Genomic DNA, 19,890 nt, shown 5'->3' with positions numbered 1-19,890 from the left:
ACCTCCCAGGAGCTAGGACTACAGGTACACACCACCACACCCAGCTAAGTTTTTAATTTTTTGTAGAGATGGAGTCTCCGTATGTTGCTCAGGCTGGTCTCGTACTTCTGACTCAAGCGATCCTCCTGCCTCAGCTTCCCAAAGCATGGGGATTATAGGCATTGAGCCACCATGCCTGGACAACTAATTATATCTGCAAAGACCCTATTTCCAAAAGAGCTTCTGGGTGGACATGAATGTTGGGGGGACATTATTCAATGCAGTGCACCAGCTGGGTGACTTCTGGCAAGTCACGTGGCCTCTCTGGGTCTCAGTGTTTTCTCAGCAAAATGGAGTTAACAGACACACCCGACAGAGTCAAGTGAGTTTATAAGCATGAGGTCTCATGGTGCCGTGAACCCTACGAGGTCTTGTTAAAGCGCAGTCTCTGCATTTCTTTTTCTTTCGTTTTTTTTTTTTGAGACGGAGACTCGCTCTGTCACTCAGGCTGGAGTGCAGTGGTGCGATCTCGGCTCACTGCAAGCTCCACCTCCCGGATTCACGCCATTCTCCTGCCTCAGCCTCCTGAGTAGCTGGGACTACAGGCACCCGCCACCACGCCTGGCTAATTTTTTGTATTTTTAGTAGAGACGGGGTTTCACTGTATTAGCCAGGATGGTCTCGATCTCCTGACCTCGTGATCCGCCCACCTCGGCCTCCCAAAGTGTTGGGATTACAGGCGTGAGCCACCACGCCCGGCCTGAGCCTCTGCATTTCTAAACACTCTCCACATTGAGGAATGAGGACTTGGCAGCCATTGGCCCCTAGAAAATGTCAGTGCTACAGCCCTGGGGGCTGGCAGATCCTCCCACAGGCCCTCCGAGTCCCTCATGTTGGCCTCCGCCACTGCTTCCTAGCAGCTGTGGCTCTTAGAGATGCTCGGAAACTGTTGAATGAGTGAATGAATCAATGATCCCACAGGTGACTTTGTAGATGGATGAGCCTCTGGATCATCAGACACAAAAGAATCTCCCCTGAGCCACGCTGGGACCCTGCTGTGTGCCAGGCACTTCGCTGATTTGGCTCTTCTACTATATTTACTATTCAATTATTTTATTCTTAAAAGTTGTGGTAAAATATGCATAATGTAAAACTTACCATCTTAACCATTTTTAAGAGTACAGTTCAGCTGGGCATGGTGGTGTGCACCTGTAGTCCTAGCTACTTGGGAGGCTGAGGCAGGAGGATTGCCTGAGCCCAGGAGTTCGAGGCTGTAGTGCGCCATGATTGTGTCTGTGAACAGTTGTTGCACTCTTGCCTGGGCGACATAGTGAGACTCTTGTCTCTTAAAAAAATAAAAACAAAACAGCTGGGCGCGGTGGCTCACCCCTGTGATCTCAGCACTTTGGGAGGCCGAGGCGGGTGGATCACCTGAGGTCAGGAGTTTGAGACCAGCCTGGCCAACATGGTGAAACCTCATCTCTACTAAAAATACAAAAATTAGCCAGGCGTGGTGGTGGGCACCTGTAATCCCAGCTCTTCCAGAGGCTGAGGCAGGAGAATTGCTTGAACCTGGGAGGCGGAGGCTGCAGTGAGCACCATTGCACTCTAGCCTGGATGACAAGAGCTAAACTCCGTCTCAAAAAGACCAAAACAGCAACAACAAAAACAACAACAACAACAACAAAAAAAACCAGTTCATTAGTGTTAAGTACATTCACATTGTTATGCAACCAATCTGCAGAACTCTTTTCATCTCGCAAAATGGAAACTCTGTCCCCATTAAACATGAACATCCCCACCACCTCTAGCCCTTGGCAGCCACCAGTCTACTGTCTGTCTCCACAAGGTTGATTACTCTGGGTACTTCATATGAGTAGAATCGGGAAACATCTGTCTTTTTGTCACTGGCTCATTTCACTGAGCAGAATGTCCTTGAGGTTCATGCATGTTGTGGTACGGGTCAGAATTTCCTTCCAAGGCTGGAGAACCCCCATCACATGGATAGACCACGTTTTGTTTATCTGTTCATCTGTTGATGGGCACTTGGGCTGCTTCTGGCTTTTAGTGATCGTCAGTAACGCTGATGGGAAGGAGGATGGGTGTGCAAATACCCCTTTGTGTCCCTGCTTTCACGTCTTTTGGGTATACACCCAGAAGTGGAACTGCCGGATCATATGGTAATTCTATTTCTGATTTTTTGAGAAACAGACTTAGCTCTTTGAGTTCTCATAGCATTCTTCACCTAGATAGGCGAGGAGACCGATGCTCGGCTAAAAGATTGTGTGCAAACCCAGGTGCCATGTGCAGGCAAAGCATCCTTGGCCCTCTCTGCTCTCTCACGGGCATGTGGGCTGCTGGGAGAGGCAGGCTTGGTGCAGGACAGGACAGGCCTACATCACTGCGGGGGGCCCAGTGCAAAATGAAAATGCAGGGCTCGCAGGAAAACAGCTTTTTCCTTTCTTCTGTGGTCTCTTTCTCAACATGCCAAGGTGTTTTAAATTTGCTTTTTTTTTTTTTTTTGGAGACAGAGACTCACTCTGTCACCCAGGCTGGAGTGCAGTGGTGTGATCTCGGCTCACTGCAACCTCTGCCTCCTGGGTTCAAGTGATTCTCCTGCCTCAGCCTCCTGAGTAGCTGGGACTACAGATGTCCACCAACACGCCTGGTTGATTTTTGTATTTTTTAGTAGAGACGGGGTTTCGCTATGTTGGCCAGGCTGGTCTCCAACTCCTAGCCTCAAGTGATCCTTCCACCTTAGCCTCCCAAAGTGCAGGGATTATAGGTGGGAGCCACTGTGCCTGGCCTAAATTTGCTTTTTAAAGTCGTGTTCCTTCAGGTGTGGGGATCCTCACCGGGAGAGTGCACACCCTCACAGGCACCAGGCCCTGTCCTGGAACTTGGTGCATAGACCGGGTGCCTGGCTCCCCCTCCCCACCAGCACCCAGGTCCAGGCCCCCACCAGGGGGAGTAGGGGGACAGCGGTCACCAGGCAGGGGCAGGGGAGCAGGGGGATGAGAACCTGTCCCAGGGAGGCTCCACGCCCCCAGCGCACACTCCACTGTCCCCTGGGATATTTGTTACAAAACACAAATTCAACAATAAACAATAAAATGATTAATAATTTCAAATCAGCAACCTCAGGGCATTAAACCCCAAGTGCAGGGTCCCTTTCTCTGTTCGTATGCTGGCTCTGCCATTTGTTAGCCATGGGGACCTGGGAGGGTGCTCCAGCCCGAGGCCTCGTGAGCTTTAAATGGGGATAAAAGGCCAGGTGTGGTGGCTCACGCCTTTATTCCCGGTACATTGGGAGACTGAGGCAGGAGGATTGCTTGAGGCCGGGAGTTTGAAGCCAGCCTAGTTAACATAGAGAAATCTCTCTCCAAAAAACAAACATAACCCTGGGGGGAGTGGGGCATAAAGGACACAATTGAGCTCGTATGTTTTGTTAGGATGAGGTGAGAGTGGAAAGAAAGTAATAAGCCCAGAGCCAGGGCTGGTCGCGGTGGCTCACGCCTGTAATCCTAACACTTTGGGAGGTCGAGGTGGGCGGTTCACTTGAGTTCAGAAGTTTAAGACCAGCTTCGGCAACATGGTGAAACCCTATCTCTACAAAAATACAAAAATTAGCTGGGTGTGGTAATGCATGCCTGTAGTCCCAGCTACTTGGGAGGCCGAGGTGGGAGGATTGCTTGAGCCTGGGAGGTGGAGGCTGCAAGTGAGTGGTGATCGTGCCACTGCACTCCAGGCTGGGGGTGGGAGTAAGACCGTCTCACTGGAGCTGTTACGAGCGGAGGCCGTTTCTTCTCCTCCACACCACCCTCTCTTAGGGCTGTGCTCTGAGCCTCAGTGGATGCCCCTCTGCTTGGTGGCCAGCATCTGCCCCTCTGGTCCTAGGCTGGCCGGCCTGGGGCTCCGTGGAGCCTTTGTGGGTTCCTGTGCACACCTCCTTCTTGGCTCTTTATCTCCTGGGACTGTGATCCGCTCTGCTCCCAGCCGTCTCCTCCCCAATGCCCCTCTTTTCTCCAGAAAGAAGTGCAGATCAAATTCCACGTGCTGCTCACCTCCTATGAGCTCATCACCATCGACCAGGCCATCCTGGGCTCCATCGAGTGGGCCTGCCTGGTGGTAGACGAGGCCCACCGCCTCAAGAACAACCAGTCCAAGGTAGGTGGCGCTGGCCGCCAGACCCCAGAGCTGCCAGGGGCGAGGGGCCGCCTAGAGCCCCCTGACAGGCCCCCGTCTCCTCCCCTCAGTTTTTTAGGGTCTTAAACAGCTACAAGATTGATTACAAGCTGCTGCTGACAGGGACCCCCCTTCAGAACAACCTGGAAGAGCTGTTCCATCTCCTCAACTTCCTGACTCCAGAGAGGTTCAAGTGAGTCACCTGGATCCGGCCAGGGAGGTGGTGGTGGGGCTGGGTGGCCCCAGTGAAGACGGATCAATAGCCCATCCTGGCTGTGAGACCTGCTCGGCCGTTGCTTCCTCATCAGTAAAATGGGAGCGTTAGCGATGTCCCCGCTTTGACCTCCTGCAGGAGCAGGGTGTTGGGGTGGGTGGCGTGGGCACACGGGAATGTTTGGTAAATATCAACTGCTGCTAATACCACGACTTTTCCTTAGCTCGGCTCTAGACCACCCGGGGCTCCTCCTGGACTACTGTCCCTGCCTGCACTCCCCTGGCAGGTTCCTTTCCCTCCACTGAGACCCAAGTGACTCACATGGGCAACCGTGGTGGAGGCAGAGGCAAGCTCCCAGGTGGCCGGAACCCACTGCCCCAACCTCCTCATCTTCACCTGCCTCCACTTGCCTGCTCAGAATGGAGGGTTCAGGGTGCACAGTGTCGATTTTGGAATCAGGAGATGCAGTTTTTTTTTTTCTTTTTTTTAAAGAAAGAGTCTTACTCTGTCACCCAGGCCAGAGTGCAGTGGCTTGATCTCAGTTCACTGCAACCTCCGCCGCCTGGGTTCAAGCGATTCTCCTGCCTTAGCCTCCTGAGTAGCTGGGATTACAGGCATGTGTCACCACACCTGGCTAATTTTTGTATATCTTTAGTAGAGTTGGGGTTTCACCATATTGGCCAGGCTGGTCTTGAACTCCCGACGGGTGATCTGCCCGTCTCGGCCTCCCAAAGTGTTGGGATTAGAGGCATGAGCCACCAGGAGATGTAGATTTGAGGGCAGGTTTTGGCACAGCTGGACTGTATCAACTCGGGCACTCATCAGACTCAGTTTCCTCATCTGTTTTCTGGGTAATAGAGAGCTCCTGTCCAGGATGATTTTGAGGATGGGAAGGTGTCCAGTGTGGCTGAGGAAAAGAGGGCCGTGATGTGTGGAGGCGACACAGGCTTAGAAATTGAGACGATACCCAGGGCAATGCCAGGGCTCCCTGGTTCACCAGCCAGCCGGCCTACATGGGCTAGGCGCTCTGCACCCTGCCTCCCCTGCCCCGTCCTCTGCTCCTGGCTGTTATCCCAGCTTTTTGTTGCAGCAACCTGGAGGGCTTCCTGGAGGAGTTTGCTGACATCTCCAAGGAAGACCAGATCAAGAAGCTGCATGACCTGCTGGGGCCGCACATGCTCAGGCGGCTCAAGGCTGATGTGTTCAAGAACATGCCAGCCAAGACCGAGCTCATCGTCCGGGTGGAGCTGAGCCAGATGCAGAAGTGAGTGGTGGGCTGGCCCCGGAGCAACCTGTGCTCACCCTTTCCCCTGGGCTGGTCTCCTGGGTCGCTTCCCAGGTGGGTGGAGGGCTCTTCAGCCTCACTGAGGCCTGGGCTCATGCTTTGCATACACTTTCTTCGTGGGGCCTCTTCTTAGGTTTTAGTGACCAGAGTTTGGGTCACTTGAGTGCTAGCAGTGTCCCCCAGTCACTTGCAGGGGGACTCCAGGCCGGTGGCTTCACCTCTTGGGGGTCCCTTGGGTCTCTCTGTAAATGGGTGCTTGGCCACCAGCTTCCAGCCCCGCTGCAGAGCAGAGAGAGCCCTCACGGAGGCGGGTCTGACCCAGCCTGCCTTTCCTCGTGCCCTGCTGCAGGAAGTACTACAAGTTCATTCTCACACGGAACTTTGAGGCGCTGAACTCCAAGGGGGGCGGGAACCAAGTATCGCTGCTCAACATCATGATGGACCTGAAAAAGTGCTGCAACCACCCCTACCTCTTCCCTGTGGCTGCCGTGGTAGGTTTCCCCGGCCATCATGGCAGCTTCTCCATGACCGCTGTGGTAGGTGCCTGTGGCCGCCATGGCAGGTCCCTGTGGCCGCTGTGATAGGTTCCCCTGGCCATCGTGGCGATTTCTGTGGCTGCCATGGTAGGTTTCCCTGGCCATCATGGAAGGTTGCCTGTGGCCACTCTGGTAGGTGCTGGGGAACTTACCGTGGAACCCGCTGCTGTGGTAGGGCTGGTGTGGCTGTGAGCCTTGCCTGGGAACAGGGGGCCTGGAGCCAGGGCCATGGGACCCACGGTCTACCCCGCACTGTGGAGCCTGGCCTGGCTCGGGTGTGGGTCTCATGTTCAGCGGGCAGACAGGCCATCACCCCATTGCTCAGCACTTGTCTGTTCCCTGCGGCCCCTTTGGTCCAGAGAGAGGAGAGGGGAGCCCACCAATGCCCCACCTCCTGCTGTGTTTGCAGGAGGCCCCTGTCTTGCCCAATGGCTCCTACGATGGAAGCTCCCTGGTCAAGTCTTCAGGGAAGCTCATGCTGCTACAGAAGATGCTGAAGAAACTGCGGGATGAGGGGCACCGCGTGCTCATCTTCTCCCAGGTGCGCTGCCCCTGCTCACCCCCGCCCCGGCTCCACACCCCACAGACAGCATCCTGCCCTGATGCTTGGGGGCGCAGACTTGCTGGCACCCCTCAGGGCCCAGTGCCGTTCCCATGTGGGTCATGTGACTGTGTCAGGGGTCACTCCCCCGTGCCCTGGCATGATGCAGCTGAGGAGCTCAGAACACATTTGCCATAAAGAGCAGCATCTCCCCGCACCTGCCCTTCTGGTCTGCATGTCCAGGCTGGTAGGATAGCCCCTCCTCCCCTGCCCTGGCCCTCTCCCCTGCAGCCTGGCTTCTCATTAAGGTAGGGCCCTGGGGTGTGGTTGGGAGGAGCCCCTCTCTCCAATAGGCCCTGAGGGGCCACTGGCACCTGGCTTTTTGGCTTGGAGGCAGGGCCGCCGGCTCAGGTGTGTTCATTTCTTCCTCCATCCCTTTGTTTGCGTCTGTCATAGTTAGGCTCTGTGCTGGCACATGGGTGCAGGGACCAGTGATCTAGTCCCTGTCCTCAAGCTGTTCAGTCTACTATGGGAGACAGCTCAAGGGACAGGTACCCAACCCTGTGGTCAGCTCTGTGTTGGAGGCCACAGTGATGATCCTACAGGGTCATGGGGCTAAAAATGCTCCTCTCGTGGGCCGACTGAGCCAGGCCCCTTGCTCAAACCCAGAGTCTGGGCTATGGCTCCTTGTGCATGAACATCAACTGAAAGCGGCGTCCGCTGCCTGCAGCCCCAGGTCACCCTGCTGGGCTGCTTCAGCCCGAAGAATACTGGAAAGCAGGACAAGTTTGAGACCAGGGGCTGAGCCAAGGAGTGGGCTGGAGTGGAGATGGATCCACATCCCCTCAGTACCTCGGTACCAACACGAAACGCAAGTCTGGTCAGAGGCCTTGAGATACCAAGTAATGGGAACCACACAGCTTCCAGAAATGTGCACGCAGGGCAAGCGACAGAGACGGGGCCCTCCTGCCCAAAATGAGCCTATGAACCCCAATTCCAAACCCGTACAAAAGTGAATGCTGAGACATCCCCCAAAGCAATAAACAGAATCCAAATAAGAAAATAGGGGCTGGGTGCAGTGGCTCACCCTGTAATCTCAGCGACTTGGGAGGTTGAGGCAGGAGGATTGCCTGAGCCCAGGAGTTCAGGGTTGCAGTGAGCTGTGATCTTGTCACTTCCCTCGAGTCTGAGTGACAGAGCAAGACCCTGTCTCTTAAGAGAGAGAGACAGAAGAATAGGATAGCCTGAAAAGACTTTACATAGATGTGTTTAGTAATTCACACCCTAAAATAAAGAAGAAATTAAGCAAAAGCAGGAAGAACTGAAACAGGAATAATTGGATAGAAACATGCATGAAATTGAGATAAAACATTTCAACAGACTGGACAGATTCTGAACACTGTTGAAGAGAACATTGATGAATTGGAACCTGGTGCTGAGGCATTTTCCCAGAATGCGGTGTACAGAGACAAAGATAAAACAGAGAACATGGAAGACACCTTGAGATGCTCCAACAATCATCCAATTGGAGTTGCAGAAGAAATAGAAAAAATGGTGAAGAAGTTGGAGTTGTTGAGCGTTTGCAGACCTGGAGAGAAATGTGAGGTCTCAGATCTGGAGTGCATTCTGGAGTACCAAGCAAGATAAATACAAATAAATGAACCCTTAGACACTTTAGAACCTCTAGGTACTTTAGACCTAGTACCTACAAAATAAGAGCCACCAGATCGTTCTCAGACTTCTTAACAACAACAGGTGGCAGAGACCATGGCAAAATCTCCAATGCACTGAGGGAAAAATGTGTGCTGATAGTTTTATATCCAGCTAAACTCTCTCTCGAGAATGAAGGGAATTATACGGGGTCATGGGAGTGAAGGGACTACCTTTCTTATGGGGAGGAGTGAAATCAGAGAAGACATCACAGAGGTGATGTTTGTGTTCCCTAGGCAGTAAGGGGGTGGGTATTCCAGGAAGAGTCAGGTAGTTTGGAATGGCTGGGGGCTGTGAAGCAGCACTCGTCCTGCAGAGCCTTGAATACAGGGCAGGGAGATGGAACTTAATTCTGTGTGGTGGGAGCAAGGGAGGCTCATGTCAGAGCCCTGATTTAGGCAAGTGGCTGTGGGGCTGGGCAGGAGGATGGCTTGGCTCCGAGGGGTGAGGTTGGAAGCTTTGTTCTTCCCCAGAGTCCTGCATTGGGCCTGCCTGGGTCCCAGCTGTCCCCCACCTAGCAGGCGGCTCTCTCCTCCCCTGGCTGAGGCGGGGTCCCTGCCCATGGCCCATGGGGCCCCTTGCTCCTTGGCAGTTCCTCACATGCCCGTCTCCCCTGCAGATGACCAAGATGCTGGACCTCCTGGAGGACTTCCTGGAATACGAAGGCTACAAGTATGAGCGGATCGATGGTGGCATCACCGGGGGCCTCCGACAGGAGGCGATCGACAGATTCAATGGTACCCCCATCCTGCCCAAGGGTTCTGATTGAGACTCCTTTTTGGCCTCTTCTCCCAGGCCTGGTTCTTAGCCAGGTCACCCAGCTGGTGTTGTGATGAGCAGCCCCACAAACAGCTAAAGACAGCAGGCCAGTCCGAGGGCGCGGCAGCTTCCCCCGAGTTTCCAATGTTAAAAGGATTCCTCCCATGGAATCGGAGTTCTGAGGGGCCCAGTAGATAACAGCTGTTGGGAATGGAGTTAGACAATGAGAAACGCAGATGGGGGCCTCTAATATTGATGCCAGGTAAGCCCCAGTTACAAGTGGTGTTGGACAGAGCCTGCCGTATGGTGAATGGTGGCAGGAGGTACAGAGGTGCACGTGCTACCTGGGGCCACTTCCAGAGGCAGGAGAGAGTGAAAGGGCTGGGCCACACATGATCAGGTTCTTCCCCCAGAGTCACCCATGCTTGGCCTTCCCTGCCTGGGAAGGAGAGGCGAGGGTGGAGTTCCTCCTGTAGCAAAAGAAACTTCTGGAGTGGGAAGCAGTCGGCTGCAAGCTTCAGTAGCAAGGTTGCAGCAAATAGTAACAAGCTTTGTTTCCCTGGGGCGTCAGCCCTTAGAAAGGGGCTGGGGCCACGCTCTCCAAACGCCCAAAGCAGTGATTCCTCTCGCACAGTCGTGCCAGAGAGCCAGGAGGAATAGCAAGTTCAGAGTTTCAGGGTCTAGATGTGGCCCAGCCACATGTGGAAGCAGGAGTGGCCGAAGCCCTAGGTGTGCCAGGGGCCTGTTTGCAGCTCCAGTGGGGGCCGTGGTCAGTCCCGGGTCACTGAAGGGCCCTGAGAGGCTGAGAACCAGCCATCCTGTGACAGGGTTGCCCAGTGGGGTGGGACCCCAGGTCCCGGAGCTGCGCCCCTGAGTTTTCCCGGGCTGCCCTGGCAGCATTGGTGGGCTAAGGGAAGCCAGGGGTGGGAAGCTGCAGGGACATGAAGGACTCTGAGCTCTCTAGGGCTCTGCTTGTACTTGCTGGCGGCTTGCACTTTGTTTTTTGCTCATCTGGGGTTTGAAAATTGACCTCCTCATTCCAGTGCCCTCCCACTGGGCCAGGGCTCAGAGCACGCTGGGGGCTAAGTGGGCTTGGGCAGGCCTCCTCTGGCTCCCCTGAGTGCAGCTGTGGCCACCCGTCTCTGATGGGGTCTCCGGCTTTGTCCTCTGCCAGGGACCTGTTGCTGCAGTTCCTTCCCTCTGTTCTCTCCCCCCTCCTTTCTGCCATGCCCCTCTCCCCGCCCAAGGTGTACCCCCCCAAACACCCCCATCTGCTGGCCTCTCTTTTTTAGCCCCTGGGGCCCAGCAGTTCTGCTTCCTCCTCTCAACCCGGGCAGGCGGCCTGGGCATCAACCTGGCCACGGCGGACACTGTCATCATCTACGACTCGGACTGGAACCCGCACAATGACATCCAGGTCTGTGCCGCTGCCGCCCACCACCTTCCCAGGGGGCCTCTCATCCCGGGCCTCAGGCAGGTTCTGTCCTTCATGCCCTTCTTGCCATCACCCCCTCACCTACCCTGGTGCTGTGGGCCTCCCTCCCCCATGGAGTCTCGGCCCCAAGAGGGGCCCTGGGAGTGAGTGGAAGCTTGGCCCCCATCCCTCAGCTCCGTCCTTGTCCAGAGGAGGAAACAGGCTTGGAGAGGGCAGGGGAAGTGTCTCATGGCGCACAGCAGTTTGTAGTGGCCACTGATCTGGTCTTTCCCATTATCCTCAGGACCAAGGCCATGGAGGGAGGCAGAAGAGGGAGCCCTGGGACCCAGAGGGGCACCCATTTTGAAGGGGGTGGGGAGCAGAGAGTGGGACCTGTTGGAGGTGGAGGGGAGGATGAGATAGTGCAAGGGGCAGATGGGGCTGATAAGGAAGGATGGAAGGGCTGTGGGGGGAGGGGCTATGGGAATAGAGCCACCCTAGTGTCCCCGGCCACCCCTCTCAGGCGCTGGGACACACACATTGAACGCTTACAAATGTAGAGGAACACATACAAATTGATGTCTCATTCACATCTGTGTGCGCCCATGCACACACACAGATATACACGGCCACACCCAGGTCACCTCATGCAGGGCTGCACAGAGTCTCAGGCACTTCCTTGTATTATACTGGGCAGATTCAGCTCTTTGCTGCCCTCAGAAGGTGGCTGTGCGTCTCCAGCACATGGTCTTGTGGTCCCATTAGTGGTTTGCTCACAGGGGAATGCAGCCTCCTACCTCCCCATGGCCCCCATGAAGCTCTGTGTGGCTTCAGTTACACCCAGCACACTGGCTGTGTCATCCTTCACACACTCTTGCACACCTGCAGTCCTGCCTGCTTCCAATGGCTGGAAGCTTTTCCAGTCCAAACCCAGCCTGGCACCCAGGCTTGTGGGAGGCTCCGCAGTCAGGGAGGGAGCCCAGCTGCAGCGGTGCACGCACCACATGCCTTTCCCTAAACAGTCATGCAGCCCATTCCATGCTCTTGAGCTCATGGGTGTGATCCCCTCCATTGCCTGGAGCCCTGGGTGAGCCACGGGTGCTGAGGTGCACGTCTCCCCAGGCCTTCAGCCGTGCCCACCGCATCGGCCAGAACAAGAAGGTGATGATCTACCGCTTCGTGACTCGGGCCTCAGTGGAGGAGCGCATCACGCAGGTGGCCAAGCGCAAGATGATGCTCACCCACCTGGTGGTGCGGCCCGGCCTTGGCTCCAAGTCGGGGTCCATGACCAAGCAGGAGCTGGACGACATCCTCAAGTTCGGCACGGAGGAGCTCTTCAAGGACGACGTGGAGGGTGGGCCTCTGTTCCGAGGGAGCGTGGCAGGGGACTGGGGTGGCCCCGCTGAGACACCCATCCAGGGCTTGCTGGGGTCCCTGCCTGCTCCAACACAGCCTCTCTTCTGCACCCCCCAACCTGTGTCTCCTGGCTAGGACAGCCCAGGGTGGTGTCTCTAGGCACTGCCCGCCAAGCCTGCAGCCCTCTGTGGTCCTGCACCAAGGCTCTCCTCCTCTGTCTGACAGGCATGATGTCTCAGGGCCAGAGGCCGGTCACACCCATCCCTGATGTCCAGTCCTCCAAAGGGGGGAACTTGGCCGCCAGTGCAAAGAAGAAGCACGGTAGCACCCCGCCAGGTAGGGGCCAACCCAGCCCAGCCTCAGCTCCTCCTCCGACCAGGTGGCTGCTCCTGCAGAGGAGGGGTTCCCTGACCCGCCCTCACTTGGGCGTCCTGGGACTGCCGGGTGGGCGGTGAGTGGGGCTGTTACAGTGCGGTTTCGTCTGTCTGGTCACCATGCCTCTCAGCTGCAGCCCCTGGTGGGGGTGAGAAGGCCATTGTTGGGAGTCTGTTCCTGGGTCCCCGGGACTGGACCGGGGCAGTCTTTGTCCTCACACTGCATTTGTCTGCTCCCCAGGTGACAACAAGGACGTGGAGGACAGCAGTGTGATCCACTATGACGATGCGGCCATCTCCAAGCTGCTGGACCGGAACCAGGACGCTACAGACGACACGGAGCTACAGAACATGAACGAGTACCTGAGCTCCTTCAAGGTGGCGCAGTACGTGGTGCGCGAGGAGGACGGCGTGGTAAGGTCTCCGGCCCGCCCTCCATCCGCAGCCCCGCTCTCCACTGGGCCCACGCCTTCCACGGTGACCCCGCCCTCCCGCCGCAGCCAGCCCTCCAAGCTGTGACCCCGCCCTCCAGCCGCAGCCCCGCCCTCCCTGCTGTGACCCCGCCCTCCAGTCGCAGCCCCGCCCTCCCTGCTGTGACCCCCGCACTCCAGCGTGTGCTCCGCCCTCCAACCACGTGCTGCGGCCTCCGCGCCGCGGCCCTGTCTCCCCACCCGCGGGCTCAGGACTAGACACAACAGTGAGGGAAGGAACGGAGGCAGTGCTGAGGCCAGTACAGCCGCATGGGCCGGCCACTGCCCTTGCACACATCAGCCGCCTGCTCCGTGGCGTCATCCCGGCTCCAGTCCAGCTTCCCCACTCTCTGAAGTGCAAGCTGATCTGCCACCCCGTTGCACAGAGCCCTGTCCCCGGGGTCTGGTTTCAGTCCCTACCCGGCTGCGCCCTCCCACCCCTTCCTCAGGGCCTGCATCTCGGCCCTGCAGCTGGACCGCCAACGTTCCAGAACGCCCCACACTTTTTTTTTTCTTGAAATGGAGTCTCACTCTGTCGCCCCGGCTGGAGTGCAGTGACGCAGTATCGGCTCACCGCAACCAACGCCTCTCAGGTTTAAGTGATTAACGCCTCCCAGGTTTAAGTGATTAACGCCTCCCAGGTTTAAGTGATTCTCATGCCTCGGCTCCCAAGTAGCTGGGATTACTGGCATGCACCACCACGCCTGTCTAATCTTTGTATTTTTAGTAGAGATGGGACTTTGCCATGTTGGCCAGGCTGGTCTTGAACTCCTGACCTCAGGTGATCCACCTGCCTCGGCCTCCCAAAGTTCTGGGATTAAGGAATGAGCCACCACGCCTGGTCCGCCCCACACTTTTCTCCCTTCTCCACCGGGCAAACCCCAGCTGTCCCCGAGGAGCAACTTGTGGGTCTCTCCTGGAGGCCTTTCCCTTTCCTCCTCTGCTCCCCACCCTCCGTGCAGACCCGGTGAGTTCATGACCTTTTCCTCTGAAACCAGGAGCCTCCTGAGGGCAGGCACGGGGGAGCTTATTCAACTCAGTACCCCAGTGCTTGGCACTAGGCCAGGAAATACTTGCTTTGTGAATGGACGAATGAATAAGTGAATGATTCACTGGATAGGGGCAGGGAGAGAAAGGCTAGCTAGGGCCGGGGTGATCAGAGAAGGCTTCCTGGAGTAGGCAGGCCATCCCATTAATCCTTGCGCCCTGAGGGGGCAAAGGACAGGTCAGGTGGAGGCAGCCTGAGGCTTCCGGGAGGGCAGAGATGGCCCCACCCATGGAGCCCGTGGTGCCTGCGTCCCCAGGAGGAGGTGGAGCGGGAAATCATCAAGCAGGAGGAGAACGTGGACCCCGACTACTGGGAGAAGCTGCTGCGGCACCACTACGAGCAGCAGCAGGAGGACCTGGCCCGCAACCTGGGCAAGGGCAAGCGCATCCGCAAGCAGGTCAACTACAACGACGCCTCCCAGGAGGACCAGGGTGCGTGCCGGGAGGGACGGACCGGTGCCCTTCACCCAGAGGCAGAGGGTGGGACAGGATTCTGTCAGGGCATCCCTGTGCAGAACTGCCGGGAGGTGCGGGCTGGTAGAACTGGGCGAGTGTGCCAGGAGGGACAGGTGTCCCATACCCAGAGGTGGAAGGTGGGGCAGGATTCTGTCGGGGCATCCCTGTGCAGGAACCCCCTGGGAGGTATGGGCCAGGAATGCTGGGCGGCGCTGGTTGGAGCTGGGAGGCAGCTTTTTGGAGGAAAGGGGACTGGGGGCAGGTGCAGAGGTGCTGGGTGTTTGGGGGAACAAGGTGTGGCATCAGTTCAGTGACTTCACCATTGCTCGTGATGTGGCCTTGGGTAAGCCCCTTGCACACAGAACAGTATGTGTAATGTGTGGGTACACATAGCACCCTTAGTGTATAATGTGGTGGTGTTGGGATTACTAAATGAGCCCACAGGAAGTATGTGGGCCATTGTCATTGTCACTGCCTTTTTACGGAGCTGGGGTGCAGGGGCTCGGCGTGGCTCTGGGCGTGCTTGAACTTGAGGGTGGGCTTTGCTCGTACAGCTCACTCCGTGCCCCTCTGTCTGGCCCCCTGCAGAGTGGCAGGATGAGCTCTCTGATAACCAGTCAGAATATTCCATTGGCTCTGAGGATGAGGATGAGGACTTTGAAGAGAGGCCGGAAGGGCAGAGTGAGTCTCAGTGTTAGTGGTCTGGACTACTGCTGAGGCCATGTCAGGGGAGCTGATGGCAGCAGGAGCGGGGCTGGTCTGGGGTCCCGCTGTCCTTGGGGTTCAGAAGAGGGGGGTCAGGAATCTCTGGGCTCGCACCTGAGGAGCTGTGGTGGGCTGCTCCCCAGGTGGACGACGACAATCCCGGAGGCAGCTGAAGAGTGACAGGGACAAGCCACTGCCCCCACTTCTCGCCCGAGTTGGTGGCAACATCGAGGTGGGGCCTGTCTGTTCCCGCATCTCTTTCTGCCCCCGCTTCCTGCTGGCCCTGGGGTATGGAGGAGGGCTGGGGGATTGCCTGGGGTCTCATGCCACATAGAGGCGGGGCTGGGACAGAACTTGGTCTGGTCTTCGCCGTCAGGGTCCTGCCCCAGGTGGAGGCCGCTGCCTTCTCTGTGCCCCCTTCCTGCCTTCTCCTCCTCCCATGCTTTTCTTCCCCCATCCCAGAATCCTCCGCCCTCACCCCGTCTCTGCCCTGGGCTCATACTCCCGCACTCCACTCGCCCAGGTGCTGGGCTTCAACGCCCGACAGCGGAAGGCCTTTCTGAACGCCATCATGCGCTGGGGCATGCCCCCCCAGGACGCCTTCAACTCCCATTGGCTGGTGCGGGACCTTCGAGGGAAGAGCGAGAAGGAGTTTAGGTAAAGGGGCTAGGTGGTGGCCCAGGGTGTGACCACCTGCCCCTGAGTAGGGCAGGATCCTGCGGGTGAGCCCCACAGAGGGCAGCATCTGCTCCTGCCAGGATGAGGCCGTCTGGAAAGTTCACTGCCACTTGGACTTTGGGTGGCTGGAGTCCTGGTGCCGGGCTGGGCTGATTTGCAAACACTGACCATCCGCCCCTGCCCAAACCAGCTGGTGTTATGGCAGCAAGGAAGATCCCGGTCACCCAGGGCCAGGGCTGTCCTAGGAGGTCCCCTCGCCAGGGAGGCCCTCTCTGTCCTTTTCCTGGCCTGGCCCAGGCCTGACTGGGAGGTGGGCGATGGTTGAAGATCAGCCAGGAGTTCCCCTGGGGTCCTGCCAGCCCTCTCAGAGGGTTCTTGCCGGCCCCCCACTCCCTGAGCCCCAGTCCCCCCCACCCCAGAGCCTATGTGTCCCTCTTCATGCGGCACCTGTGTGAGCCGGGGGCGGATGGTGCAGAGACCTTCGCAGACGGCGTGCCCCGGGAGGGCCTCTCCAGGCAGCACGTGCTGACCCGCATCGGGGTCATGTCACTAGTTAGGAAGAAGGTGGGTGAGTAACTCTCTGTAGGGCCCTTCCTGGTGGCTGCCTGGGCTCCTGGTGCTGTCCCTTGCGGGTCAGTGGTCAGAGAACAAGCGCCTGGCTCAGGCCACACAGCTGCCCAGGGTCCGAGTCAGGCCAGAGGGACTGACCTGGAAAGCCTTTCTGGGTGAGGGGCCTGTGGGGTGGAGGCCAGGATGGTGGGTTATGTACAGTTGGAGGACACACGGGGTGGGAGGGTGGGCAGGGGAGCTTGTGGTCAGGAGGGGCCTGGCTTGGCTAGCCTTGGGCGGAGGCAGCAGCTACCCCAAGCCTGTGACACCTTCAGCCCCCTTGGCTGCCCTGAGGCCCTTAGGGCTGAGCTGCCACCATTGCCCTCCCTCTTTCCCTCCCACCTTCCCTCCCACCACCCCAGGTTCAGGAGTTTGAGCATGTCAACGGGAAGTACAGCACCCCAGACTTGATCCCTGAGGGGCCCGAGGGCAAGAAGCCGGGCGAGGTGATCTCCTCGGACCCCAACACACCAGTGCCCGCCAGCCCTGCCCACCTCCTGCCAGCCCCGCCGGGCCTGCCAGGTCTGTGGGCTGGGCGGGCCGGGGAGGGCACCGGGGTCATGGAAAGTGGCAAGGTCACAGAAACCCCTAGTCTAACCCACATCCCACAGAAGACGGCCTCTCCTTCCCCCAAAGCCTGTTTGCTGAAATGTCACTCTACAGAGAGTTTTTCATTTTAATGACAGTTATGAGATATAATTTATATACATACTGCAAAATTCACTCTTAAAAAACTGGCTGGGTGCGGTGGCTCACACGTGTAATCCTAGCACTTTAGGAGGCTGAGGCGGGAGGATCACCTGAGCTCAGGAGTTTGAGACCAACCTGGCCAACATGGTGAAACCCCATCTCTACTAAAAATACAAAAGATTAGCTGGGCGTGGTGGCACATGCCTGTAATCCCAACTGCTCAGGAGGCTGAGGCAGGAGAATCGCTTGAACCCGGGAAGCGGAGGTTGCAGTGAGCCAAGATCACACCACTGCACTCCAGCCTGGGGGGACAGAGCAAGACTCCATCTCAAAAAAAAAAAAAAGTACTATTCAGTGATTTCTAGTATATTCATAGGATGTACAACCATCGCCACTGCCCAAGGCTGGAATATTTTCATTCCCCCTGAAAAAGAAACCCTGTACCCAGTAGCAGCCACTCCCTATCCCCCAACCCCAGGCCTGGGCAGCCACTAACCTGCTTCCTGTCTCTGGATTTCGCAATGCTGAATATTTCATGTATATGGCACCACACAGTGCGTGGGCCTTTGTGTCTGGCTTCTGTCGCTCAGCCTGGGGTTCCAGGTTCATCCACATTGCAGCGTGTATCAGTGCTTCAGTCATTCTGCCTTATGGCTGATAATGTTTTCTTTTCTTTTTCTTTCTTTCTTTCTTTCTTTTTTTTTTTTTTTTTTTGAGACAGAGTTTCGCTCTTGTTGCCCAGGCTGGAGTGCGATGGTGTGATCTCGGCTCACTGCAACCTCCGCCTCCCAGGTTCGAGCGATCCTGCCTCAGCTTCCCGAGTAGCTGGGATTACAGGTGCCTCCCACCACACCCGGCTGATTTTTGTATTTTTAGTGGAGACGGGGTTTCGCCATGTTGGCCAGGCTGGTCTTGAACTCCTGACCTCAGGTGATCCACCCTCCTTGGCTTCCCAACGTGCTGGGATTATAGGCGTGAACCACTGCGCCTGGCCGATAACATTTTCTTGTATGGATTTACCGCATTTTGCTTATCCATTGCACTGTCGATAGATTTTGGCTTGTTTCTACTTTTTGGCTACTGTGAATAATGCTGCTGTGTTTTACGTTTTTGTGTGGACACACGTTTTGAGTTCTTTTGGGCAGATATCTAGGAATGGAATTTCTGGGCCATGTGATAACCCTGTTTTCCCTTTTGAGAACCTGCTAGACTGTTTTCCAAAGTAGGTGTACCATTTTACATTCCTGCTAGTATTGTGTGAGAGTCCCAGGTTCTCCACGTCTTCAGCAGTAATTGTTCTCTGCCTTCATGGTTCTAGCTGTCCTGGGAGCGTGAGGTGGTGTCTCACTGTGTTTCTGATTGGCATTTCCCTGATGCCAAGGACGTTGAGTGTTGTTTCGTGTGTGTATTGGCTATTTGTAGACTTGTAGAAATGTCTTTTCAGATTCTTTGCACACTTAATTGGGTCATTTGTGCCCATGTCACTTTGGTGATCTAGGTTATTTATTTGGGTGAAGCAAATACCTGTTAAATACTTGGTCTGTCAGTTGGGACTCACAGGCCTGGGGCGGGCATAGCTATCCCCTGGTGATGGGTGAGGCCAGGCCCTGAGAAGCTGCACCTCCAAGCACAAGGGAGCCCTTGGAGGTGGACACATCTTGGTTTGCTTCTTGGCTTTGGCCTGAACTCTGTCTAACCTTGGGGAAGTCACCTAACCTCTGTGAGCCTCCGCTTGCCCGGCTGTGCCCACCTCCTGGGGCTTCTCAGAGCCGTGTAAGTGACTAGCACTTTGCAGTGTGTTGGTGGCTGACTTGGCAGGGAGGAAACTCACACCCTGTCCAGAGGCACACAGCCAGCCAGCCAGCCCGAAACCTGGGACCAGACCAGGCGTCGTGGCTCCTAATCTGGGCCTCCATCTGCCTCACTTCCCTGCCTCAAGATGAGCAGCCACAGCTGTGCGCAGCCCCGTCCTGACAGCCCCTCGCGTTGGTCTCACTGGGTCAAGGCCCTGCAAGTACTCCTGAGTCATAGGCCTGGCCTGGCCTCTCTGACTTAGTCGGGGATCCTGCCTGTCTCTCCTGGAGGTGCTTGGCTGCAATGGAGCCTCCTGAAGGCCAAGCCCCACCTCTCCTCTCTGCCACCCCACTCCCTGCCCTACTCCTTCCCATCTGAGCCCACCTATCTCAGCTCTTTCCCTTAATCTTTCAGACAAAATGGAAGCCCAGCTGGGCTACATGGATGAGAAAGACCCGGGGGCGCAGAAGCCAAGGCAGCCCCTGGAAGTCCAGGTGTGGAACTTGCTGGCGTCTGGGCTTGTGGCGTGTGTGGGGTGGAGGTTGGGTCTGGGGACCTTCTCAGGCCCTGCACAGCGAGGTGGAACCCAGGCTTCCTGGCTCCCTTTTCGGGGCTCCGAATCAGGGGGAGCAGGCTGGGAGCAAGCGATGGGACCCAGGAGACTGGGTTCCCAGCCCAGCGCATGTTCCCCGCCCTCTGTTCCTGGTGAGGCCCCAGGCCCTGCAGTTCTCCTGGCTTCTCCTCTGCAGGCCCTTCCAGCTTCCTTGGATAGAGTGGAGGGTGAGGACAAGCACGAGAGCCCAGCCAGCAAGGAGAGAGCCCGAGAGGAGCGGCCAGAGGAGACGGAGAAGGCCCCACCCTCCCCGGAGCAGCTGCCGAGAGGTTGGGGCTTCTTGCAGGCCGCCCACCCCAGTGCCATGTCTGGCCTCAGCAGGCCTGGGTTCAGAGAAGGGCAGGTGGCTGTACTTCCGCTCATTTCTCCCTGGCAGAGAGATAGACTCCAACCCTCTGCAGGTCCCCTGGTGAGGGGAGGCCAGGAGCTCAGGCCTCTATACATGGACTTAATGGACTTTAACTTTTTTTTTTTT

General features: G+C 56.9%; 1 protein-coding gene across 4 annotated transcripts in view; it reads left to right on the top strand.

Moving 5' to 3' along the window:
- CHD5 (chromodomain helicase DNA binding protein 5) overlaps positions 1 to 19,890 on the top strand; it is a 71,450-nt gene that overhangs the window by 40,132 nt on the left and 11,428 nt on the right. For 3 of the 4 annotated variants that reach the window (XM_058444624.1, XM_032758722.2, XM_032758724.2), the window contains 18 exons: positions 4,009 to 4,146; positions 4,236 to 4,357; positions 5,469 to 5,642; positions 6,013 to 6,154; positions 6,609 to 6,740; positions 9,070 to 9,187; positions 10,502 to 10,626; positions 11,746 to 11,977; positions 12,205 to 12,315; positions 12,595 to 12,767; positions 14,128 to 14,302; positions 14,915 to 15,007; positions 15,175 to 15,263; positions 15,555 to 15,688; positions 16,129 to 16,273; positions 16,681 to 16,840; positions 19,217 to 19,296; positions 19,552 to 19,684. In XM_058444624.1, coding sequence (XP_058300607.1) covers positions 4,009 to 4,146; positions 4,236 to 4,357; positions 5,469 to 5,642; positions 6,013 to 6,154; positions 6,609 to 6,740; positions 9,070 to 9,187; positions 10,502 to 10,626; positions 11,746 to 11,977; positions 12,205 to 12,315; positions 12,595 to 12,767; positions 14,128 to 14,302; positions 14,915 to 15,007; positions 15,175 to 15,263; positions 15,555 to 15,688; positions 16,129 to 16,273; positions 16,681 to 16,840; positions 19,217 to 19,296; positions 19,552 to 19,684 — 2,476 coding nt within the window. The remainder of the gene's footprint in view (positions 1 to 4,008; positions 4,147 to 4,235; positions 4,358 to 5,468; positions 5,643 to 6,012; positions 6,155 to 6,608; positions 6,741 to 9,069; positions 9,188 to 10,501; positions 10,627 to 11,745; positions 11,978 to 12,204; positions 12,316 to 12,594; positions 12,768 to 14,127; positions 14,303 to 14,914; positions 15,008 to 15,174; positions 15,264 to 15,554; positions 15,689 to 16,128; positions 16,274 to 16,680; positions 16,841 to 19,216; positions 19,297 to 19,551; positions 19,685 to 19,890) is intronic. The other variant, XM_032758723.2, reaches the window with a different exon arrangement.

The sequence above is a fragment of the Hylobates moloch genome, unplaced genomic scaffold, assembly GCF_009828535.3.
Source record: "Hylobates moloch isolate HMO894 unplaced genomic scaffold, HMol_V3 SCAFFOLD_9, whole genome shotgun sequence".
In the NCBI taxonomy this organism is placed as follows: domain Eukaryota; kingdom Metazoa; phylum Chordata; class Mammalia; order Primates; family Hylobatidae; genus Hylobates; species Hylobates moloch.
This window is presented reverse-complemented; position numbering and strand designations above follow the sequence as displayed.